Raw genomic sequence first — 27,050 nt, 5'->3', positions numbered from 1 at the left:
CTCCTCTCTGGTAAACAAGAATACCCTGAAGACTCTGGCAGGAGCACTCATTCAAGGGTACTATGACTATGCTTGCACCTCATAAAAACCAAATTACAAACATCTCAAAACAAACTAGTCAGACTACTGCTTGACCTGACTCCTAGAACCCACCTCACCCCTGCCCACTTTGCCAACCTAGGATGGCTTAGAGTAGACGACAGAGTACAGCAACTTGCAATGGGCCTGGTCTACAAGATACACTACACGACCAAATTACCCATGTACATGTCAAAATACTTCCCAAAGGTCAGTGAATACCACGATCACAACACCAGAGGGAGCTCCACAAATCATGTTAAACCCAGATTCGGCTCAAACAAGGGACTAAACACGTTTAGCAATTATGCCACATCAATGTGGAACGCCCTACCCAAAGCTGTAAAGGAATGTGAATCACTACCCACTTTCAAAAACACTCTCAAAGAACACCTACGGGAGACTGCAATTCGAAACTGGCCCCTACAAATGGCCTAACCCAGTTGTACAGTAAAGACCAAGTATGGCTTTGTCAGTATTCCAATGTACAGTGTACAGTGTCGTCGTCCCCCTACCCAACCCCCCCCACCTCCAATGTACAGCCCCACCCACCCAACCCCACCCCACCTACCCAACCTCCTCCAATGTACAATTTCTATGTCAAATGTATATACACTCTTTTTCTGGACACTTTTTGTATCACAAACAGTACTGTATTTGCAAATCTGGTATGTCATAAATGTATAGATGTAGCAGTACTGTCTATCTGTATGTCGTGTGTCATATGATGAATTGAAAATGGGGGACTGTAGGATAATAATAGTATTCAAATAGGAATAGAGTCAAATGACTTGCTCACTCAGAGGGTCCAGATAATAAGATTTATTAACCAGATCAATCAAATCATTACAACAATAGAGAATATGGCTGGAGATCTTACCCAAGCAGACCAGCTCCGTCAGTCATTCCACAGGACCCTGATGTAAACAAGACGAAAGTTTTTCTCTGGTCTGCATCCCCTTAACAATTGTATGTATTGAGCTGTACTGTACTGTACCCATTCTGCAATCTGTTAATAAACATTTCAATCAATCAATCAATCAATCATGTTCAACCCCATACACAGAACATAGTAAGAAGCTGCTGGAGACCAGCGCTACTCAGACTAAATACCACAAGATCATCAATTTGACAAAGAACTTTCTGTGGTTAACACGATCAAAGGTTAGTTTAGAAGCATCAATAAAACACATAAGAACTGGTGAATTTTGACTTCTGTATTTGTTTGCAATTTCCTTTAAGGTTTAAGGCATATATACACAGGCCAGTGCCATGCTTAGCTTAGCGGTGGACAACCGTGTATAACTGCGTACTCACAGGCAGAGCTGGAACCCAGCAACCGATACATTCAGTACAATGTAATACAATGCCAAAGCAGTAGGCGGCGATGTTGTTCAGACATGAAGGCCATTTCAACCAATCAGAAAAGACTGAACGCTCACTAAACTTCCCGTTGGGTCGCGATCTGCCATTAATTTACTGAAGAAGAAGAAGTAAACTTCCCGTTTAGAAGCACAGCTGGACCCTATTGATCATTTTGCCAACGGAACATATATTTTCAGCAAAGAAAGAAACTGCAATAAACAAACTGATACATTCACTGTGTTCTGCCTCTCATTTTGTTGATGAAACAAAACCATCAGCAACACAATTTACCACCAAGAGCGGATAGTTTAGTCTCACAAAAAAGATCTCCGGTGTTGTTAGCTACACATGCTAATGTCAATGGCATTCTCTATGTATAGTATATAGCTTAAATGCTAACGTAATAATGTAACGTTAACGCTAGTATAATGAATGGATGCAAACGTTATTTAACACATTGCAGAATGGGTACAATACAATACGGCTCAATACAAACAATTGTTATGGGGATGCAGTCTGGACTGGGTTCCTTATAACAATAACTTGACAACACATGAGTTTAGTTTAGCTGCAGCTACATGTTTACTCTGAGCGTCAACAGACATCAGTCGATCACAACACTCTTCAACACAGACGATACGTTTTGAACAAAAGTTTGTTACAATCATTTTCATATAACGCTACTTGGGACAGCTCTGCTGTAAACACTGGTGTAGTTGGCTCTGCTCTAATCTCTCTACCCCGCGGTCTGCCGTGAACATGGGGAATAATTGCGACAGCTCTGCTGTAAACACTGGGAATAACCTCGGTTGCTATGCCCACACGCAACTGCAAAACCGCACAACTCCACCCCGGCCACCGGTTTCAAAAGACCGCGGTTGCAGTGTAGCAAATCCCCGGTTGTGTGTGGCCGAACAGTGCAACTGCGCACATACAATCACGGTTACATTAAACCCAGCGTTCGTGTGGACGGGGCCGTACGACTAACAAAACAGACAGCATTGCGTCTGGCAGAGAGCCATGGGTCATAAAACCAGTAAAACTGATAGCAAGGAGAGGAGCTGTCCTCAAACTGGCATGTTGCACTTGCTTTGTTATCAGATAACTTGTGCATGGCTTGGTACACCTCATGTGACATAATCACCATTGAGTCATTACTCTTGATATTATCCACTTTATAGGAGGAGGAGCATGTTCAGTGCTAGGCTCACACTACCCAAATGCAGCACTGAACGGCACAGGAAGTCCTTCATTCCAACAGCCATCAGACTATACAATGCATCACTGTGCCTCACTGCATCACTGAGCACAGAGTGGCAGCTCCATAGTGGCAGGCGGCCTCGACTAGCGGCCTCCAGGCTTCACAACAGGGGACCTAGGACTAATAGGAACCCAAGGAGGACAATAACACTACCTTAGGCATACTGCACCTTATGTGGATACTGTGATACTGTGAATAATGTATATTTCAGTTAGTTAGATAATACATTATAACACTACCTGATGCATACTGCACCTTATGTGACACTGTGAATACTGTGAATATATATTTCAGTTAGTTAGATAGCAAATTATATTGACCTATTTGTTTACACTGCTTGTGTTGTTTTTACTATACCCCCCCCCCCTTCCCCCATGCTGCTATGATGCCTCTCAGTATATTTTACTGTATTTATTTACTGTATATTTTATTCCTTTTTTATTCTATTTTACTCTACTCTTATCCTAGGCAACTTGATTTGATTTGTTTTATTATTCTAATTCGTGACCTGTCTAAATGTTTAAATGTTGAGCGATTTGCAGTGTCAAATTTCCCACGGGATAATAAAAGTATTTCTATTCTATTCTATTCTATTTATACAAATCACTTTTAATGCAATTAAACAAGGTACTATAATACTATAGCCATAACTCAGCAACATTGTCTGTTCCAGAAATTCCATCCACAGTACACGGTAATGACGTCATTAAGAACTCTCACTTCTTTCCAAAAATCAATAACATTGTTGTTTAACAGCTTCTTAGTCATGGAATCAGCCTGCATGGCTTGCAAATGTTTACAAATGAAGCATATATATATATATATATATATATATATATATATATATATATATATATATATATATGAGAGAGAGAGATTAGATTAGTTTATATTCGATTGAAATGTATTGTCATCATACAGCACAAGTAGAGTACAATGAAAAGAGGTTTGGCATCCAACCAGAGTGCAAATGGAACAGTAAAAAGTGCAACTGTATACAATGTACAGGTGATTAAACTGGGTATAAAATGTATAAATTAGTACCACTGAGTAATAGTGCTAATCAGATGTATACTTGTACAGAGTTGTAGTATTCATATTTACAGGGATACAGCCAGGTATACAGCCCCCCCCCCCCCACCTACCCTAACCACCTCCAATGTACAGTTTCTTCCCCCTCAAATGTATATATACTCTTTTTTCAGACTCCTTTTGTACACATAAACAGTACTGTATATTTTTAGATCTGGTATGTCATAAATGTCTAGATGCAACAGTACTGTCTACCTGTATGTCATTATATGTTATGATGAATTGAAAATGGGGGACCCTGATGTAAACAAGACAAACGTCTTTCTCTGGTCTGCATCCCCTTAACAATTGTGTGTATTGAGCTGTACTGTATTGTACCCATTCTGCAATCTGTTCATACAATTTTCAATCAATCAACACAAGTCGGTTTTATTGCATATGTGCGCAGTATACACGCGCAGGATGACACTACGGATGTGTTTTCAAACTAACCAATCAGCGCGCAGGTTGTTGCGGAGTGTCAGAGCCTGTTCGCTCTCCTCTCGTGAACATGGTGAGTGGGGATATTTCAGAACAATACTGTATATGTTCAGTCAACTATACATTCAGACATCTTTATTAGTTTCCGCGTGAATCAGTTTGGTTCAGACTATGATCGCATTCTCGTCTCCTGCTGGTTAAATGAACAGCAACGTCACCGCATGTGTGTGTGGATCACGCGTTAGCCGGTTAGCTAGTTAGCATCAGGCTAAAATAGCGGCATACACACTGGAATCATTGATTGATTGAAAATTGTATTAACAGATTGCAGAATGGGTACAGTACAGTACAGCTCAATACACACAATTGTTAAGGGGATGCAGACCAGAGAAATACTTTCGTCTTGTTTACATCAGGGTCCCCCATTTTCAATTCATCATAATGGAATGAATGGCTCAGACTATGTCCTGGAGCACAATCCCTGCAGGAGGAGGCTCGTCATAAAGTTATTATGATTGTTGGAAGTTATCTTGTTGTTATCGATAAACATGCATACATCTACACATGTTGTTATTAACCTAAGAGAAAAACGTCTTCAATCAATGGACGTGTCGTTCCAGAGTTTAGATGGAGTATATGTTTCATTCATTACTAGTAACCAGTGGTACTTTCAGTTGAACACAACATTGAAATGGAATGAGTACTAGTTAGGCTACTACTAACCGTAGATACATGTTTTCTTGCTTGTTGGAATGTTAAAGACTTGTGAGCGATTTGCTGTTGAACCAAACAGCGTGGTTAGTCGTGTCTTCACCATCAGTTTCAATAGTAATAATAACTTACTATGGTCTTCCTCTTGTTTATGGCAGTCTTCATCAGAGGCTAATAACGGCCCAAGCCAAGCACCACCCTACCCCGGCGGGCCGCCCTCTGGGATGCCTCCACCCTTTGTAAGTTGGTGTCAGAAATGTCCATAATATTTACTTCCACTTGTCTTGAATGTCTTGTTTCCTTGTTGTTAAGATTAGATTAAAATGTATTGTCATCATACAGCACAAGGTCAAGTAGTCGACTGCATTCATAAAGCATGTTTAAAAGTTGACAAAGTGCTGTTCAAGGCCTTAAAACTAATAATGCATTAAAATACAGTAGATCAGAGATACGAGGATCAGTAGATAGAAGAGATAGAAGTACAGTACGATGAAAATAAGTTTGGCTTCCAACCAGAGTGCAAATGTAACAGTAAAGTGCAACAGTAATATACAATGTACAGGTAATAATGATAATATCTTAAATGTATATAGCGCCTTTCAGGAGACCCAAGGCGCTTAACAGAAGGGGGCAGCTAAGGGAGGGAAACAGGGAACAACGTAACAACAAAATAATAATCAAAAGGAAAGAAAAAAGGGAAATCAGGCAGTCATTTACAAATTTGGTGAAGAGGTGGGTTTTGAGTTAGGATTTGAAGGAGTGCAGGGATGTAGCACTACAGATATTTGGAGGGAGTGAGTTCCAGAGGGTGGGTGCGGCCACAGAGAAGGCTCTGGGACCAACAGTCTGCATGTTGGTGGTGGGGATGGAGAGGAGACCGGAGTCAGAGGGCCGCAGCCTCCGGGGCGGGAGGTGATATAAAATATATAAATGAGTACTACTGAGTAATAGTGCTATCAGATTTATGTACAGAGTTGTAGTGTTAATATGTACAGTGATACAGGTATAAAGAATAGAGTAGTTCTTTACTAGGATGGCACAGGTCTCTTTGGCCCATTCTTCCATTGCACATTGTTCCAGCTGGTCCAAATTGCGTGGTTTCCCAGCATGGACATTCAGGCCCAGCCCACACGATCACGGGTATTTTTTTACACTGTTTTTTTTAATAAAAAATAAATAAAACTCTGTCCACACGACTGGTTTAAACCTTGCACAGAGTGACGTCATATACATGTAGTACAATGCCAAAGCAGTAGGTGGCGATGTAGTTCAAACATGAAGGCCATTTCAACCAACCAGAAGGGTTTAGGGTTAATACCGGAAACTGACCTGAAGCCTGAACAATAACATCCCTCCTTGCTCACAGCCAAACAATTCTACAGTTTGCAGCTAGAACAACGTGCAATAAACAAAAAAGGATACATTCACTGTGTGTTCTGCCTCATTTGTTGATGAAACAACTAGGGATGCACGATATTGATTTTGACACCGATACCGATAACTTTATGCTCCTCAAGGGGCGGCTAGGTGGTGTAGTGGGCAAGGCACTCGCCACCAGTGTGGAGACGCTAGGATTCGCGTGTTCGAATCCAGCTCTCCACATTGTTTTCAGTTTAGCTGGTCGTCCGCAGTAATACACATTGGCCGTATTACGGGGAGGGAAAACTGAAGGGTGGGGATCGAACGTTGTGAACAAGCGACTCCTACAAGTCGGTTGGTGCGCCTGCGCAGTAGAATAAGGAAGTGTCGGGGGCAGCGTGAGCCTCCCACGCGTTACTCCTCGACACTGAGAGATCGAGCTGCGCAGGTGAAAAGATGCGACTGCTGTTACCTCAAGTACCGGAGGGGACTTGTGCTATGTATGACTTAGTCCACATTGCAGCCGGCTTGTGGGAGGCAAGAAACAGCGTTCGTGACAGGGGAGGGTTGAATTGGATGATACGAAAATTGGGATGGGAGAAAAAAATAGAAAAATGGGAGAAAAAGTGGATCAAAAAAAAAACTTTATGCTCCTCAAGCCGATAACGATAACCGATATTTATTGTATTATAATTTTTTTTAAATGTATATATATATATATATATATATATATTTTTTTTTTTGATCAATTCTTTTTTTTTTATAGTATTTATAAGCTCCGACGTCATCGGTACTGCTATCGGTACTCGAGAAATTCTGGATTTTTTTTGAGGCATTTAAACGTCGCAAACTAATCTTGTTGGTCGTTTTCTATATCTCTCCTGCCTCGGTGTCTGCCTGCGCGAGGAGCGGGCTGTGCACACACACACACACAGACACACACACACACACGGGTGCTGCCGAGTACAGACAGCTCTGCTCTCATCATGGGCAACAAGACATTTGCCAGTAATGTATAAGCGCTGGTACTTGTCAATGTGGCTGGCGGGGAGCTAACATTATTAGCCTGAGCGCCGAGTAGAGTAATGGCTGACAATCCGGAGGTAAATAAACGAACGAGAGCTTCTGATTGGTGGTAAGAAGAAGAGGTGGGTGCAAGCGGTGGGACGTAATTGGCAGATCGACTGTCTGCCTCCGAATGTAACGTGACTACGTCACAGCCAAGAAAGGGAGCGCTGGATTTGTGAAAAACTCCCTGTTCCTAAACCACACGCTATCTGTCGTACCTCAGTACTGGCAAAACGGGAGGAGGCTATAATAAAAACAAGCGCCCTTCATCCAAATCCACCCACACCGGATTTCTTTTAACCAAAAAATGTATTATATATTATCGGAGCTATCAATAACGTTATCGGGTTTATCGGGATGACGTCATAATTAGGGATGCACCGATATGAAAATTTGCCACCGATACCGATTGTTCAACTAACACAATCGGCCGATACCGATATTTGTGGCAAAATATTTTTTTTTAATATTTTTTAAATATTAATATTTTTTTGTAATTTCTTATTTTTTTATGAAACTACTGTATATTTGTCTTACAAATTGTGCTCACCGATATTAACATAGGCCTCTTTACTTACTTAAAAAAAGGAAACATCAAGAAATAGCACTATCTCTCTCCCAGTATGTTCTGCAGGGCTGCAGCTAGATACTAGTTCTCCCAACATGGTCTACCTGCTGGGCTGCAGCGAGATACTATTGTCTCAACCAATGACATTTTGATTGACAGTCGATTCTGCCAATTACGTCACACACCGCTTGCACCCTCCTCTGCTGTTACCACCAATCGGCAAGCGTGTTGCATTTTTTACTCCTGCTTTTGTCCGCCATTGATTTTGACGAGAGGTTTTCTAGAACAACAACACGGCGCGGCTGACGTTTAGCTTTTAGCTCCGCAGGATGACTTAAATGAGGCATAATGATTTTACTGCAACTAATGTTATAATAAAACAAAGCCTTTCTATACATGTGTCTGATTGAAAACGTTATTAACAGATTGCAGAATGGATAAAACTCAGGGCTCTGTGCGCAACGGAAGGAACTGAGCTAGTATGAACGCTTGCTACGTTCGGGTAAATAATATGCTGATGTTATGAACGTGTAACACTAACTATATAATGTTAATGCCACAAAACGAATGCCTTGTTAATCATAAGTAGTAACTTTGATGCAGTAGCTTGTGTGTGTGTGGGCCGGGGGCGGCGTTGTGCAGGTAGGTCGCGAGTGAACTTTTTTTTGTCTTGACGCTACACAAATTGATGGATATTTATCGGCTACTGCCATGTTATAATAAAACAAAGCCTTTCTATACATGTGTCTGATTGAAAACGTTATTAACAGATTGCAGAATGGGTAAAACTCTGGGCTCTGTGAGCAACGGAAGGAACTGAGCTAGTATGAACGCTTGCTACGTTCGGGTAAATAATATGCTGATGTTATGAACGTGTAACACTAACTATATAATGTTAATGCCTCAAAACGAATACCTTGTTAATCATAAGTAGTAACTTTGATGCAGTAGCTTGTGTGTGTGTGTGGGGGCCGGGGGCGGTGTTGTGCAGGTAGGTCGCGAGTGAACTTTTTTTTGTCTTGACACTACACAAATTGATGGATATTTATCGGCTACTGCCATCGGCACATTCGAGCTTATCGGCCGATAGGCAGATTGCAGTCAACAAGGCACTTATCGGCCGATACCGATACCCGACCGATACATCGGTGCACCCCTAGTCATAATTGCTGATATCGGCCCGATAATTATCTGCCCGATTATTATCGTGCATCCCTAGAAACAACCAACATCGACACAATTTACCACCAAGAGCGGAGTTTAGTCTCACAAAAAGCGATTTTGTTAGCTTACATGCTAACAGAATAATGTGGTAACGTTAACACATTGGCGACCGCTGGGATGCGTCTAATATAGTGGTTGAGGACCAGCTTTTGTAAACAACCCTGTGTCTTTTTGTACAGTTAAATCTATACTTTATAGTATTGCTATCTGTCCATTCTCATTGTCAATTGAGTTCATAAACCATCCCTTCAAAATGGCTTAAAGAAAAAAAAATGCATCAATAGGTTGTAGTGTTGTCAAAAATATCGAAGTATCGATACATATCGATACTGAATATTTAAAACGGCTTCGATACTCATTTCCCGAAGTACCGATACTTTCTGCAGTATCGGTACCAGCTGGCTTGCTCCTGCAAGTTGTTGACAGACAGACGCGCTGCCAGAGCCTTGCCCTTCCGCCTCCTCCTCTTTCTCGCTCAGAGCAACAGACACAAGCTGCTGCAGCCTCCTCCCCCTCACAGCCGGGCAGCGCAGCCCTGTCTTCAGTTTGTAAACAACGCTATTATTAGCTAACGTTAGCTGTCGTTCCTCCGTTAGCTTAATGCTAGCTAGCTGGCCACCTATTACTTCATGGAAACGGAGTAACGTCAAGCCGAGCCCACTACACCAGTACACGCATGAACTCGACACAACTACCCAGTTTCCAACGTTAGGTCGAGCGGAGCCGGAGCCCATCCTACACTAGTACACGCATGAACTCGACACAACTACCCCGTTTCCAACGTTAGGTCGAGCGGAGCCGGAGCCCATCCTACACCAGTACACGCATGAACTCGACACAACGTTACCCCGCCTCCATGAAGTGTCCAATTAGCAGCAATGTTGTTGAAAATGTAACGTTAATAAATGCTCCGAGCATAGCTCCGGTGAAATCTCTCTCTCTCTCTCTCTCTCTCTCTCTCTCTCTCTCTCTCTCTCTGATCTAAAGATAAACAAAGGGTTTTAAAAGTGTATTTATCTTCTCGTATAGTACCAGAGAGAAGCTGAGGAGAATCAACCAGCAACAAAAGCTAAATTTGTTAAAAAAAAAAATAATAATTATAATAAAAAAACAAATTATTATAATTATTATTTTTTGGTATCGAAAGTATCGATACTTTTCAAGGTATCGTATCGAAGTCGAAATTCCAGTATCGTGACAACACTAATAGGTTGTCATTTTATAGCGCTGTGAATATAAGCATTATAGCAGATTTTGTCTCTTTTCTGGGAGGCTAGATAAATGGCTAATAGCTGCTAACGTTATATCCAACGGCATTTCCGTTTTATAGATGCTAAAGAAATAACTCAAACTGCATATCATCGGGACTGTCCCAAAGCATGTATGCATCAAGGGGGGGGGGGGGGGGGGCGTCGTTTATTATTTTTGATTACCAATAACAATGTTCGTGTAACTAGCCACATACGCTGCTCAGCTGGTTGCGTATCATAGCAAGCTCTGATCCGGCTGTAATTTATGTGAAAAAGATCTTACCATGAGCCGGTGGGATACCCCCGAGCATTTCCCTGTTATCGATCGGCATCTGGTAGATCGATATGTCCATTGGCTGATGATAAATCCCCTTATTCCATGGTGAAATCTGCGATTCGAAACGTAATCCATGGTACATGGTGCTGATTCAGAATCCGGGTACTAAAAATCTCCATTGAAAGGGGAAAAAAAAGTCATCCGTTCGCCCACAGGGCACATTGCAGTAGCGCGATGGCGCCCCTAAGAGGATCTGGCCGGTATTGCATCTTCTCGAATTCACACTCTAGGGAATATATGCAGTGCCGCTCCGCGACCTTGACCCGGTTATTAAAATGGAATAAAAGCAATAACAACTTGCCACGGCTTTATACGTGATTCTGTCCACACCGCTTGGATTCGAAACCCGTATTAACTCGTGGTCGGGCGGCAAAGTGTTAACGCTAGTAGAATGAATGGATGCAAACGTTATTTAACACATTGCAGAATGGGTACAATTAGGGCTGGGCGATATAACGATAACGATAAATATCGCGATATATTTTAATCGATATCGAATTTTTTTTTTTATATTTTTTTTTAATATATATATTGATTCGAACGTTTTTTTTTTTTTATTAATACATTTTATTATTATAGATTTTCCGGGGGGCGGCATTGCATAGTCTATCGGTGAAAAAATTTGTTTACAGTGGTGGCTGTTCATGTAAACATGTAAACAAAGCTAAATAAAGGGAAAAGACAGCAGTCAAACATACCGGTAATATCATATAACGCACTCATGCCATACGCGCCAGCCACTTCACCCAGGCGTTGCGCGATGTTTACTCCACAATGTTTTATCTCCAGTTCTTTTGTTTCCAAGACATATCCCATTAGTTCCCACTCGTTTGAAATCGTACTTCAGAGTTAGGTTGTTGGAAACGGTGGATCTTTTGGGCATGGTGTAAATGAGCATGGTGCTTGAGCACTGCTATGTTGTGTGTAACCCGCTATAGCGTCCCCACCTCCCCGGTCGCGTCGCGTGTGCACCAAACGTTCCACCCAAAAACGGATTTTTTTGGCGAACGTTGAAACCCATTAATTAAAATCCGAATGCCAGCGTAACGAACGAACGTTCGAACATTCGGGCTCAGCCTTAGTTCCTTATAACAATAACTTGACAACACGTGAGCTTTCAGTTTAGCCGCAGCTACAGGTTTAGTTGGGAACCGGTTCCTAATTGTCCGATGCCTGGAATCGCGTGGCTCCCGTGACTTTCGATTCCCTTATCGCTGCCAGGTTTTTCCTACAGTTGCGCAATAACGTTAGCGTTAGCATGTAGCCATGGCAGACTCTATTTGATTCCTTAAAGGATAACTCTAACATTTTGGGAAATTAGCTTATTTAACATCTTCCCTGGAGTTAGACAAGAAGATACATACCTTTTTTGTCTCTGTGCGTGCATTTAGCTTTGGGAACAGACGCTCCGTTAGCATAGCTTAGCTTCATCACTGGAAGTGAGGCGGGACAGTACCCTGACGTTAGGGGTGGACGGTATAAACGGTATACGGTATAAACGGTATGAATTTGCTCTACGGTATGGATTTTGAGTATACCGTGTAACCGGTAGTGCAGCTCTAAAATAGCAATGACGTCATGTAACCACAGCGCGACTATTTCACTGGCATTTGCCCCTAAAAATAGATAGAATTAGTCATAGATAATAGATATGTGCGAACTGGAAAAAGTTATTTAGGAGGCTTCGCGCAGTGGGCGTGCCAGCCCCTACCGCACGCATGTAAACACGGGTCTAGTAGTCTAGTGGGACGGGACACGGGAGCTGTCGGCGTCTCCCTGAGCTAACGTTAGCTTAGCTACCGTTACAAAATGACCCAGTCAACTATTCACTTTTAGTTTAATACATGATGGGGCATTGTCTAACCGAACGGTATCTAGTCGGCCAGCTACCGATAGCTCCTGACATCAACAAACGCTCCACAAAGTCTAGTACTAGAGACGTGTATGCTACCTGTTAGCTCACGTTAACACAAGTTAGTTCACCGTTCAAAACGAAATGTCCCATTGAACTAAATAATTCACTGAGGCGTTGTATTAACGTTATATATGCAGTAGCTACAGATAGCTCATGATATCAATGTCTTATAACACTGATTCGATGCGTATTCGAGCTGAGGGCTTGCTAACGTTATAATACCAATACAATAGGGTCCAGGTGCAGCGCCGGAGAATCCTGGCCGTAGCTCTGCTCGAGGCTACTCGAGTATAGGTCCAGGTGCAGCTCCGGAGAATTCTGGCCGTAGCTGGAGGCTACTAGAGTACACACAGACAGTGGAGCTTGTTGCGTGGTGGCGATGTCTCGCAGATAATACCAGTACAAGTCTAATTATATAATATATATATTTTATAAAAAAAAAAATTATATAAAATAAAAAAAAAAAAAAGTTTATCAAAAACGATGATACCGTGATATATACCGTTACCGTCTATGCTTCAAATTATACCGTGATATAAATTTTAGACCATACCGTCCACCCCTACCTGACGTTCCCTACAGGTTTGTTGATATTCTCATTCCTTCAAAGGATCTGAACCGATTGAAGTTTATGGATACCATGACTTAAAATCCTCTTACCTTGACGATTAAAAGCCTCCCCAATTTAGAAAACAGTAATCCAATGGCTGGTATTGATATACTACTAACTACTGCACGCTAACGGAGCTAACCGGACACTCAAGCAGATAACGAGAGCAATGACTTCCTTTCTGGGGGGTTTCAAAATAAAAGAGCGACGTCTATAGCAGCGGAAAACGTTTATTTTGTACATTATCTAACGTTAACACGAACCTAAACTAACTTTAGGTTAGTTGTAACTAGGGATGGGTACCTTTCACATTTGAACCGATACCGGTACCGGTACCTGTGAATCGATACCGGTACCCAACGGTACCTTTTTTCGGTACTTTAGTCTCAAGAAATTTTATTTATCAGTCGTAAAAAAAATAAATCCAAACTTCAAATAACTACAATTTCGACAGTTTTCGGCTTGTCATTGCTCCGACTGCTTTGTTGTTGAAGCAAGTCAAATCCTAGGTAAGCATATATTGTGCGTGTGAACGTTGACATGAAAGTAAAACATTTTTTTTTTTTTTTTTTTTTTTTTTCACTTGATTCGATACTCGGTAGTACCGACGTGTTTCGGTTCGGTACCTCAAAAGTACCGAATTCGGTACCCATCCCTAGTTGTAACGTTAGTTTAGGTTCGTGTTAACGTTAGATAATGTACAAAATAAACGTTTTCCGCTGCTATAAACGTCACACCTTTATTTTGAAAACCCCAGAAAGGAAGTCATTATATTTGCTTTACACATCCTGTTCTGCGTTAGCTCCGGTTAGCTCCGAGCGTCCAGTAGTTAGTAGTATATTATCAATACCAGCCATTGGATTACTGTTTTCTAAATTGGGGAGGCTTTTAATCGTCAAGGTAAGAGGATTTTAAGTCATGGTATCCATAAACTTCAATCGGTTCAGATCCTTTGAAGGAATGAGAATATCAACAAACCTGTAGGGAACGTCAGGGTACTGTCCCGCCTCACTTCCAGTGATGAAGCTAAGCTATGCTAACGGAGCGTCTGTTCCCAAAGCTAAATGCACGCACGGAGACAAAAAAGGTATGTATCTTCTTGTCTAACTCCAGGGAAGATGTTAAATAAGCTAATTTCCCAAAATGTTGGAGTTATCCTTTAAGGGCTTGAAATTGCCTGGGTCATATGCTCCCGAAATGTTCCCGCTGTTTGGCTACTTCTATGTGCAGTCAAAACTACTTGAATGCTTTAGAACCTAGTCATTGATTTAGTTCAGGGTGAGCTCAAATTAGCTGCGGAGCTAACACTAGTTAATCAAGCTCACAGAGAGAGATAAACAGCTGACAGCGGATAGTACAGGTACAAATACAATAAAACAGCGGGTGCGGGCTGTTGTGTAAACCTTGTATTCTTTAGTTCACATATAATAAGAGACGGAGTGTTTGTTTACTAGTCTGTTAGCCAGGCAGTACCGTGGTGCAACATACAAATGTGTCCGTGTAGCAACACAAGCCAATACCTTACAGGACAGGGGCCCGGGGAGCTCTCTCTCTCGCTCTCGCTCTCGCTCGCTCTCTCTCTCGTGTGTGTGGGGCGAGAGTCTGAGGAGGTACGCGTGAGTTTTTCTATCTTTATGTTGTTTGTCGAATTGTGAATTAGACTGTGTTTTATTTGACTGGCTGTGTGTTGATGGTGGGCTGGTAGCGTTGTCAGTGTTCGCCTGGGCAGCTGTCTGCTGTCACGGTGACATGGAGTTCGCTAAGCTGACCAGGAGACATGGTTTTAAGGTCGCGCCGGCATTTCCGTGTTCAGTGAAGGAATGCAGTCTCGCTATTGCGAAAATAGTAGGCGCTCCGGCCGTTAAGTCTGCGGCAAGGATGAATGGAGGAGTTGTTTTCTTTGTGGATGATTTGATTAAGGTTAATCAACTGATAACGGACGGTTTGGTCATACGTGATACTTTTGTGTCTGTGATGCCGCTCACAACACCGGCAAAAAAGGTGACATTGGCAAACGTTCCTCCGTTGGTGGGCGACGATCTTATATTAAGGGAACTCGCCAGGTTTGGAAAAATTGTAGCTCCCTTAAAGAAAATGTCTTCGGGGTTTAAGGCACCTGAACTACAGCATGTGGTTTCTCACAGAAGGCAGACGTTCATTATAATGAACAAACGTGATGATGAGTTGGACCTTAATTTTAAAGTACTGATAGACGGGTTCGAGTATATTATTTTTGCGACAACACAAAACATGCGCTGTTTTGCGTGTGGAAGGGAGGGGCATCAGAGACAAGCGTGCCCTGGGGAGGGGCCGAGCAGGGGGGATATTGATGGGGAGAGTGCATTGAAGAAGGGGAGGGCAGCTTGGGGTGTGAATCGAGGGGTTGAGGGGGGGGGGGGACAGGGAAAGAGGGGTGGTGGGGAGTTTTCTGAGAAGGTTATTGTACCAGATAGGAGTGATAAGGGAATGGAAGGAGTGGGTACGGCTGGGATTGCGGTACGAGGACAGAATGGGGGGGATGGAAGTGTGGGGGGGGGGGGGTAGAAGGAGCTTGTGTCAGCCGGGACACGTTAAATAGCCAGGTGAAGAGTGGAACTGTTGGGGTACGAGGGACAGATGGACCTGTTGAAATACGAGGGATAGATGAGAATGAGGGGGGGGGGGGGGGTCGTGGCAGGAAGGATTACAGAGGTGGCAGGTGGACCTGTTGTAATAAAAGGGGCAGATGATGGGGGTGAAAATGAGGGGGGGGGTCGTGGCAGGGAGGGTTACAGATGAGGGGAGTGTACCTGGGGTGGCTGTAGCGTTTGAGGGGACAGGGTCGAAGGTCTCAGTTGAGGGGGTCGGGGTGGAGGAAGTAGAGGATATTGACATGGAATAGGGGGACGGTGGGATGAAGGTTGTTAGGCAGAAGAGGAAGATTGAAGTAGTTGGGTTGTCAAGCTCTCAAGCTAAGAAGACAGGTGTGACGGAAGAACTCAGCAGTACACAGAGTACACAAGGGAGTACATGGGCGGAGATGTGCGAGCGTGGGGATGAGGAGTATGTGAGCGATGATTCTGGATCTTCAGATGATGTTTGCTATACAATGGATGCAATGAAACTGTTTTTACAGGTGACAAAGAACAGGAAGGGAGTAGAGGTGGAATCTTTTTTTCCAGATAAGGATTTGTTTGTTTTGGCAGCAAGGAAACATATGAGGTTTAAAGGAGATGGTCGTTTTGTTGACACCGAGTTATACAGGATGAGAAAGATTGTGCAGAAGGTACTGCGCCTGCGGGGCCCCAGTACGGTGGAGGACGGAGTGGAATCGGTGTAGTTTTTTTTGTTTTTTTTTGTTTTACCTTTTTTATTTCTAAATGAGTTTTTTTTATTGAAGGGACTGGTGTGTTGGCACTTAGGGCTGGACATTTCAACGTGTCCCGCTACCGGGGCAAGGAGGCTGAGACATTTTTTGTTCATCTCACCATTCTCATGTACTCTTATACATTTGTGGAACTTTGTAAAGACTGGGACTATGGAGGATTCAGTGACAGGAGCGGAGCGTATCGTTTTCATGCCCGATGGGAAGGCCGAGCCATACTCCTTCGGCAAACCTTTCATCAGAGTCGTCATGGGGGTTGTTGTCTCTACCGTCTTTTTATGTTACCGGCACCATTACCTTGTTCATGGGTTGGGAGGTATGACTGTGGGGCTCATCACGTTCTACGCTGAAATGGACAGTTTCCTGATTCAGCCTCGGAGGATGATGGTAAAGCGGACTTTGCTGGTTACTTTCTACCCTATGTTCGGAATGGGTTTCATCAGGGCTTTGTGCTCTCGAATCAGACTGATTGATGGGAGGTCGCTGGGCGCTGCCAGTCTCCGCACGGGGGAGTGGGAGGTGAGGTTGGAGCGGCATCTGAACCAGGAAGGAAAAGGCGGCCTCGGACGGGGAGGCGAGGGTAACAAACTGTCTAATGAGGATGTCGGTCCAGAGTGCATCTCGGTCCCCATGCTCTGTTTTCGGCCCCCGACATCATCGATGCCATATGATATACGACTGGTGGATGGTAGGAGCATGTATGATGGGGTCGGCTGACGAGGCGGCCCTGTTTATCCACGGGATCGGTTTTGACTGGAGTCTGTCGGACACGCACAAAGGCCTGATGTGTTGTACCAAAAGGGGAAAGGTGAAGCTAGAGACGCTCGTCTCAGGACTAAGGTTTCTACAGTGCCTATCCAGTGTCTCTCTCTCTGACACACCCAGAACTTTGGATCATTTAGAGTTTTTTTTTTCTCTCCCTATGGGGGAAACATTTCAAAGTGACAATTTGGTTCAGTTTCAGCATCGTTGTCCCTAATTGATTTGTTTTTTGTTTTGTTTTGTTTTTTGTTGTTTGTTTGTTTTGTTTTGTGTTTTTGTTGAGTTGTAGAGTATTTTATTGTTGAACGTTTTTGTTGTATCTTGTGTAGTTTTAGTAAAAAATAAAGTTTTTTATAAAATCAAAATCTCTCTCTCTCTCTCTCTCTCTCTCTCTGTGCGCATGCGTGTGTATGGTGGTGGAGGAGCGTTTGCGGTGTGAGTGAAACTCTAACTTTTTCTCTAACTTGTTGTGTTTAATGTTATGAATTAGACTATTGCTTATTTATTGTGTGCTTTTACGAGAGTGTTGGCTTTAGTTGTTTCGGTTGAGTTTAGCCGTAGTATAGAGGGACAATTGTTTGGTGAGGGCCGCGTCGTGCCTTTACACAGGCATGGCGGAGCAGGGAGGAGTGCCCTCCGGTTTGGAGAGACTTACACGCAAACACGGCTTGCGACTTTCTCCAGACCACGGTGTCTCAGTGGAGGAATGTTGTTTGGCTATCGGCGCAGTCGTGGGATATGCGAGCGTTAAGTCAGCTTCTAGGATGAATAGAGCAGTTGTAATTTTTCTTGATTCTACCGTTAAAGTGAATCAGATGGTGGAAAGTGGAGTGGTGATTCGGGAGACGCTTACTACGGTGTTTCCACTCGTCACCCCCCCGAATCCAGCCAAACGTGTTATAATTTCGAATGTCCCCCCGTTTTTGAAAAATTTACTTTTGGAGAAAGAACTGTCAAGACACGGGCAGTTAGTTTCACCGATTACAATGTTCTCTCTCGGGGGTACCTCGCGTCACGTTAAACATGTCGTGTCTTTTAGGAGACAAGTGCATATGATTCTGAAGAAGAAAGATGAGGAACTGAGTTTAGTTTTCAAATTTAGGCTGGACGATTTTGACTACGACATTCATGTGAGCTCAGGCAGAATGAAATGCTTTGGATGCGGGGAAGAGGATCATTTAATTCGTGCATGCCCAGCGAAAAGGGGTGAACAGCCGACTGCTGGCGCGGAGGCTACAAAGACATAGGGGTGGGACGATACATCGATCCAGATCGATATATCGATCTATTATCAATAATCAAATAGGATCGATGCAATGTAAAAAGATCGATTCATATTGCGATACTCTTATTTTGAAAATCCGGCGAGTCGTATCCGCCCAGTATGAAATGCTGTGTAGCTCTGTACAGCAGAGCAGGGCTACAGAGCGCCTATTTTGCGACCCGATATAAGTCTGTGCAGTTTTCCCCCCCGCAAAGGGTCAAGTGCATCTAACATGCTTTGCATCGTCGCCATTCCTTTATGCCCACGCTGCGTTAAAGACTTAAATTAACGTTACGTTAGCTGCTTACTTACGCTAACTAAGCTAAGCAGCTAACTCTGAGAGAGAACAGGAGAGAGGAGAGGGGACTGGGGAAGGAGGGGGGGGCATTATCTTTTTCTGTGTCTGGGGACTGGGGGAGAGGCATTCTGTGTGTGTGTGCGTTTGAAAAGACCAGATGAAGTGAGGAGTATTATTATATTGATACTAGTATTTACTGAGAATGGACAGATAATGTTGATATTTAAACATAAAAAATACAATACATAATAAATGTATTCATGATCATCATGCAACATAAAACAATTGTAGGAACAGTTTGGGAGAGGGAGGGGTTTTAGGTTGTGTGTTCCAAAATTAGTTAGTTTAAAGCTCAATATATAAAAACGTGGCACTTTACAGTGAACAGGAGGTCTATTTGTATTAAAAACAATAGATTGTGGGGCGCCCCAGTGGCGAACCACATAGCGCGCTCAGCCGCGACACGGCTGACCCGGGTTCGATTCCCGAACCCGTCGTTATTTGCCAAATGTCTTACCCCCACTCTGTCTCCCTTTCCTCCTCTGTCTCTCTCTACTGGACTGCCCAGTAGAAATAAAGCGATAAAACGCCAAAAAAAAAAGATCTTAAAAAAAAAAAAAAAACAATAGATTGTTTTTCATTTAAATGTCTGGAAGAGCTAAAAAATTAAAACGTCAATTGATATTTCCGTTGCCTTTTTTGAGTTGATCTAAATGTGACTGATTGTGTTAAATGGGCATATAATATCGTATCGTTGTCCAAAGAATCGATATCGTATCGTATCGTGATGAAACTGGTGATTCCCACCCCTACAAAGACAGCAGATGGCAGTCAGACAGCAGCGAATAAGCCTTCGGCAGCTGCCCGCACTGCAGCGAGTAAACCTACTGTTACACGCACAGCAGCGGAAACAAGTGTGAGTGAGAGGCCAGTTGCAATTATTGCAAAAGCTCAGGTACACAGTGGAGAGAGCGGGGGAAATGTTGTGCAGGCGCAAGCCGCGCAAAGCATCAGCACTATTCAGGGGAATCTGCTAATTGATTTGAACAGTGATACTCAGGTCGAAGTGAGAGAGGATTTGGAGAGTACAGCAACCAGGATAGCGGAGTCTGTACTGGTTGAGGAGGATGAGACAGAGATGGAGTTTTCAAAAGTTGTACGAAAGAGGAAAAGCAGGGCTACTTCGAGGGTTACTGGCGGGCAGGACGCGAAGGCAGCTAGGAAGGAGCAGAGCCCCGCCCCCTCTCAAACGAGGCAAGGCTCAGGAAATAAAGGACAGGACGCACAGTCACAGGACAGTAGTAGCAGCAGTGAGGAAGAGGAGGATGTGCTCTTGAGTGATTTATCACAGCCTGAGTTCTCTTTCGAACAGATAAAAACATTTTTGAAAAATACCAAAGGTAAATCTATTAAATTAGAGGAATTTTTCCCTGATTTAAGGAAGTTTCATGATTCTGTCACAATACACATGAGGAGTGGGGAGGACGCAGGGCTACCTTTTTTCTCTCACCAAGAGGGATTCCGCTTAAAGAAAATATTATCAAAAGTCAGAGCAAAAATCAATGAGGAGGCTGTTGGTCCTGATGATGTATAGGCCTAATGTGTTTTTTTTGCTATTGTTTGGTTGCTGCTGTGCTACTAAACATGTGTGAATTTAAACTGGGGTCTTTAAACGTTAATGGTGCTAGAGAAGATGGTAAGAGAGCTGCCCTGTACAGCCTGATCAGGGGCAAGAAGCTAAATGTTACTTTTCTTCAGAAAACTCACAGCACGGTTGAAAATGAATCTGACTGGAAGAGGGAGTGGGGTGGGGGAGCTTTCTTCAGTCATAAGAGTAGTAGCAGTGGGGGAGTTGGCTTTCTTTTTTCTAGGGATTTTCTACCTGCTTCATGTGTTGTTGATGAGATCATTCCAGGCAGGTTGCTTAAACTCTGTGCTGTATTTGAAAATGTAAAGATGTGTTTTGTAAATGTATACGCTCCAACGGTGGGGTTGGAAAGGTTATTGTTTTTGGATAAATTAAAAGATACTCTTAGTGCTTGTAGTGGTGAGGAGTATCTGTTTGTGGGTGGTGATTTTAACTGCACTGAAGATCCCGTGTTAGACAGGAATCATCAGGAGCCGCATGCGGCTTCTAAAGCCTGTCTTATACGACTGGTTGAAACCATTGAACTGTGTGATATTTGGAGATATCTCCACAGTAATCAGCGGCAGTATACCTGGGCTCATTCCAGGGATAATTATTTATCGTTAGCCAGGCTTGATCGTTTGTATCACATGAGTGTGGTCACAAGCTGTTCCATAAGTCCGGTGGGTTTATCTGACCACTCCCTTGTCCAGTGTTCCATTTTTATAAAAAATTTAAAGTGTAAAAGTGCATATTGGCACTTTAATGTCTCTCTGTTGGCTGACAATGGTTTTAAGGATGCTTTTGGTTCTTTTTGGGCTGACTATAGGCAAACTAAACGTGACTTTAGTTCACTGCAACAGTGGTGGGATGTAGGTAAAATACATATAAAACAGCTTTGCCTACAGTACACTCTCAATGTTACAAGAGACATGGCCAGATCTATGAGAGCTCTGGAGAGAGAAGTGATGGAGATGCAGGAGTTGGCAGGCTCCACTGGAGAAAGAGAACATATTGAAGTTTTCAAAAGGAAAAAATCAGCTCTGTCTGACCTGCTGGGTATCTCTGCTAGGGGCGCTCTGGTTAGATCCCGTTTTCAAAACGTGGTCCAGATGGATGTTCCGTCTCACTTTTTCTTTGGTTTGGAGAGCAAGAATGGCCAAAAGAGGCTGCTAGTGCTACACTCTCTTAGGTCAGACACTGGGCAGATGCTGCATGAGACAGCCGACCTCCGTCAGTGTGCGGTTGGTTTCTACAAAGAGCTCTATAGAACTGAGTACCAAGAAGAGCCGGAGGTGGCACGGTCCTTCTTTGAGGGCCTCCCTAGAGTCTCAGCTGAGGACGGCGCAGAGCTGGAAGCACTGCTGTCAGGCCAAGAGCTGCTAGAGGCTTTGCAGAGCATGCAGAGTGGGAAGGCGCCTGGGATTGACGGTCTCCCGGTTGATTTTTACAAGTCTCTCTGGTCTGTGATTGGTGAGGATCTTTTGAGTGTCCTCAGTGATAGTCTGAGAAAGGGGAGGCTGCCTCTGAGCTGTAGGAGAGCGGTCATCACTCTCCTGCCCAAGAAGGGAGACTTACAGAACATCAGGAACTGGCGTCCAGTGTATTTACTCTGCTCCGATTATAAAGTGCTCTCAAAGGTACTGGCAATGAGACTGAGGAAGGTGATGGAGCAGGTCATCCATGTGGACCAAACCTACTGTGTGCCCAGCAGGTTGATATCTGACAACATTACGTTGATTCGAGATATTTTGGACCTCTGGTGTTTTGGGTTGTGAACTTGGTCTGATTTCTCTAGATCAAGAAAAGGCTTTTGAAAGCAATGCAGGCTTTTGGTTTCAGCTCTGGGCTTATAGCTATGATCCAGGTCTTGTACAGAGACATTGAGAGTGTACTTAAGATTAACGGTGGTTTAAGTGCGCCTTTTGAGGTTCAGAGGGGAGTCCGACAGGGCTGTTCTTTATCAGGAATGTTGTACTGTATGGCCATAGAGCCGCTGTTACACAGATTAAGGACTCATTTGTCGGGTTTTTCTTTTCCGGGTTGTGACATAAAATTCAAACTGTCTGCATATGCTGATGATGTCATGATTATGGTAAAGTCCCAGCACGATATTAATATTGTACAATCAAATGTGAGGGCTTTTGGTACTCTCTCTTCTGCTAGGGTGAACTGGCAGAAGAGTGAGGCCTTAGCAGTGGGTAAAGGGCCAATTGATGGCCTGACTTGGAAGAGGGGAGGCCTAAAGTACTTGGGGATTTATCTTGGGGATGAGGTATTTTCTTCCAAGAATTGGGACGGTATGGTGGAGCAAGTGGAGGGCCGGCTGAAGCGATGGAAATGGATTCTTCCAAAACTGTCGCTGAAAGGTCGGGTCCTTATTATCAACAATCTTGTGTCCTCCATGCTGTGGCATCGGCTAGCATGTACGGACCCGCCGCTGAACCTACTGTCTAAGGTGCAGGGGTTGATGGTGGACTTCTTCTGGGACCGGTTGCACTGGGTCCCGCAGAGTGTCCTTTTCCTGCCCAAGGAGGAAGGGGGACAGGGGCTTGTCAACTCGGCAAGTAGGGGAGCTGCGTTCAGGCTCCGTTTCATTCAGAGACTCCTGACAGGACCGGCTGATCTGGTCTGGAGACCTGTGGCCCGAGCCATACTGGAGCGGTGTGGTGGGCTAAGTCTGGCTGAGCCAATGTTCCTCATGGATTTAAAGGGATGTACAATGAAAAACCTGCCCCGTTTCTACAAGGGACTGTTAACAGTGTGGGGCTTGTTTACGAAAGAGACTGAGGGACGGTGGCTCTTTGTACTGGCTTCTGAGGGAGCCGGTGGTTCATGGGACTCGTTTTCAGGGTGGGGCCGAGCCAGCACTGAGGCAAAGGCTGTGTGAGGCGAAGATGTTCACGTTGGGCAATGTGCTGGAGGTGTGCGGTCCCCTTTTTGATAATGCTGCCGGTCTGGCCTCACAGCCGGGCACAAGGTCTGTCAGGGTGATGGGCCGCCTATTGGGAGGCTGGAAACAGCAGCTGACTGATAATGAACTGGAAATGTGTGTTGATTATTGTAATGGTCAGTTATTGCCTGCTGTAAATGATTCTTTTCCTGAGGTGAAACTTATCCCTATTTTTAAATGTGATGGTTGTCTGTTAGAGGTGAGCAGTGCTGCTGATTGCAGGCTGAGCACCATGGTGGGCAAAGCTATGTATTACCTGTGTGTTAAAGTGTTGAACCAAAACAGGCTGAAGGATAGGGTTGACACTCCATGGAGAGCTCAATATCCTGTGCTTCACCGAGACCTGGCTGAAACCAGTGACTCCGATCACAGCATCTCTCCCTCCGACTCCTTCACCATCTTCAGAGCGGATCGTACAGAAGCCTCCGGGAAGAGCATCGGCGGGGGGCTATGCCTTATGACCAACAACGGCTGGACTAGCCCCGGGGAAGTGAAGATACTCTCCCGTTCATGCTCTCCCGACATGGAACACATCACGATCCAATGTCGTCCGTTCCATCTTCCGCGCGAATTCACTGCAGTGATAATGACTGCAGTGTACATCCATCCCCAGGCGAATGTCGGCAGGGCGCTAGGGGAACTACACGACCATCTGAACGCGCACCAGATCAAGCACCCAGACGCAGCCATGATCGTAGCCGGGGATTTCAATCAGGCAAATCTGAAGAAAGTCATGCCGTCTTTCTTCCAGCACATCGTCTGCTCCACAAGGGGAGGAAATACACTCGACCACTGCTACACCCCGTTTAGAGCCGGATACAAGGCTGTACCGGCTCCACCATTAGCGGGAGCAACAAACACATCGGATCATGCCGCCATCTTTTTGGTCCCAGCGTATAAACAGAGATCACGTGACGCCGTCGTGTCACGTGAGGTAAAAAAAATGGGACGACCAATCAGAGGCCACGTTTCAAGACGCACTGGATGACGCCGACTGGGGAATGTTCAGGAGGAGTAATAGTGACGTCAGCGATTTCACAGACGCTGTAGTGTCATTCATAACAACACTGGCTGATACTATCGTCCCCACAAAGAAGGCGAGGGTGTTCCCAAACCAGAAACCATGGGTGGACAGTACCATCAGAGCAGCCCTGAACTCTCGCACCACTGCTTATAACCGGGGCAGAGAGTCAGGAAACATGGAAGAGTACAAGACAACAGTCTACACTCTGCGCAAGGCTGTCAAACTTGCTAAGAGGACGTATGCCGACAAGATGGAGGCACAAATGGCACAGAATGACACAAGAGGCTTATGGCAGGGACTGAGGGCTATAACTGACTACAAAGTCAGCGCCCCCTCAATGGGGAGCGACGACGCCTCCCTTGCGGACCAGCTCAACACCTTCTATGCACGGTTTGGTGCAAACAGTGGCACTGCTAGCCCAACGGCTAGTGACATCACTGGTGCGCCGGCTGTTGTGGGGGGGGGCATCCGCGCGGGGGGGGTGGGGACGCTCTCTCATTGACGGTACACAGTGTGAGAAGAGCATTTATGCAGGTGAACACCAGGAAGGCTGCTGGCCCAGATGGTATAACAGGACACATACTTAAGTCCTGTGCCAACCAGCTTGCCCCAGTGTTCACCGCCATATTTAATCAATCCCTGGCGGAGTCGGTGGTCCCTGCCTGCTTCAAGATGTCTACCATCATCCCTGTACCGAAGAAACCCTCCCCAACATGTCCAAATGACTACAGACCGGTGGCACTCACCTCTGTGGTCATGAAATGTTTTGAGAGGCTGGTCAAGGACCACATTTGTGCCTCCCTCCCCAGTGATATGGACCCTATGCAATTTGCATACAGGACAAACAGGTCCACTGACGACGCGGTCTCCCAGGTACTGCACAGCACCCTCTCCCACCTTGACCGTCAGAAGGGGGGCTATGTGAGACTGTTGTTCATTGACTACAGCTCAGCGTTCAACACCATAGTCCCCACCAGACTGGTGGACAAGCTGATCGAGCTGGGTCTGAGCTCCGCCCTGAGCGCCTGGGTACTGGACTTTCTGAGTGAAAGACCCCAGGCGGTCAGGGTGGGGGGTCAGACCTCCAACACCATCACCCTGAGCATCGGGTCCCCCCAGGGCTGTGTTCTAAGCCCCCTGCTGTACTCACTCTACACACACGACTGTGTGGCCAAGTTCAGCTCCAACTCCATAGTGAAGTTCGCAGACGACACGGTGGTGGTGGGGCTGATCTCGGACAACGACGAGAAGGCCTACCGGGAGGAGGTTGAGGTACTGGAACGCTGGTGCCAGGACAACAGCCTGCTCCTGAACATTGGTAAAACCAAGGAGCTGATCGTGGATTATAGGAGAGGACAGCAGGAGACGCACACACCACTGATGATTAACGGGGCTACCGTGGACAGGGTGAGCAGCTTTAAGTACCTGGGGGTCCACATCTCAGAGGACCTGACATGGTCAACACACATAGACACAGTAGTAAAGAAGGCGAAACAGCGCCTCTACCACCTGAGACAGTTAAGGAAGTTCAGAGTATCGGGGAAGATACTCCAGTCCTTCTACTCAGGAGCTGTAGAGAGCATCCTGACCGGAAACATCACTGCCTGGTATGGAAACAGCACGGCACAGGACAAGAAGGCCCTACAGAGAGTGGTGCGCTCAGCCGAGCGTACCACGGGTATTGCACTACCCCCCCTGCAGGTTCTATACAACAAGAGGTGCAAATCCAGAGCCTGCAGGATAATGAAAGACCCTCACCACCCCAATAACAGCCTGTTTCAGCTGCTGAGGTCAGGCAGACGCCTGCGAACCCCAGCTACTAGGACAGAGCGTCTTAGGCTCAGCTTCTTCCCCCAGGCCATCAGAGCCATGAACAATGAACTATCCACACACAAGCACACATGAACACACACACGACACGCACGCTGTGCACGCTCACACACGAGCAGCCACTTAACACTTTAACATGAGCGGGCACACACGTACACTTATGACCAAAGGAAAGGACACTTTAAATTAGAATAATAGGAACAGTGTATTGCACTACCAAAGCTAACTAGCATGTCCCATATGCTCTGTAAATAACTATGTACAGATACCGAGATGTCACTCCATGTTACCTGTTACCTGTTTACTGCACAATGTTGTTTTTTAATTTTTTGATTCTATTATATGTTGTACCACTGTATTGCACATCGTTGCGGGCAAGACCACCCGCATTTCATTGTATACCTGTATGCCGTGACAATTAAAACTCTTGACTTGACTTGATCTGGGCCTACAGGAGGCTCAGAGGCCTGAGTGGAGAGCACTGTACAAACCACTGTTAACTAAAAGGGTTGGGGATTTACAATGGAGAATTTTACATGGTGCAGTTGCTGTGAACGCTTTTGTCTCTGTGATTAATTCTGATGTTGAAGACACCTGTCCTTTCTGCACAGAGAGGGAAACAGTTTTTCACTGTTTTTTAAAGTGTGACAGGCTCTTGGTTTTTTTTCAG

The 27,050-nt window shown here is 44.7% G+C and overlaps 1 protein-coding gene across 4 annotated transcripts in view; it reads left to right on the top strand.

The window, feature by feature from the left end:
- The first annotated feature begins 4,244 nt into the window (after window positions 1-4,244).
- prpf40a (PRP40 pre-mRNA processing factor 40 homolog A) overlaps window positions 4,245-27,050 on the top strand; it is a 123,620-nt gene continuing 100,814 nt past the window's right edge. For all 4 annotated transcript variants that reach the window (XM_084310734.1, XM_084310733.1, XM_084310736.1 and 1 more), the window contains exons 1-2: window positions 4,245-4,289; window positions 5,086-5,166. In XM_084310734.1, coding sequence (XP_084166860.1) covers window positions 4,287-4,289; window positions 5,086-5,166 — 84 coding nt within the window. In that variant the 5' untranslated portion in view covers window positions 4,245-4,286. The remainder of the gene's footprint in view (window positions 4,290-5,085; window positions 5,167-27,050) is intronic.

The sequence above is a fragment of the Notolepis coatsorum genome (genome assembly GCF_963971535.1).
Source record: "Notolepis coatsorum genome assembly, chromosome: 3".
In the NCBI taxonomy this organism is placed as follows: Eukaryota; Metazoa; Chordata; class Actinopteri; order Aulopiformes; family Paralepididae; genus Notolepis; species Notolepis coatsorum.
The sequence above is the reverse complement of the archived record's forward strand: the minus strand, read 5'-3'. Positions and strand labels throughout refer to the sequence as shown.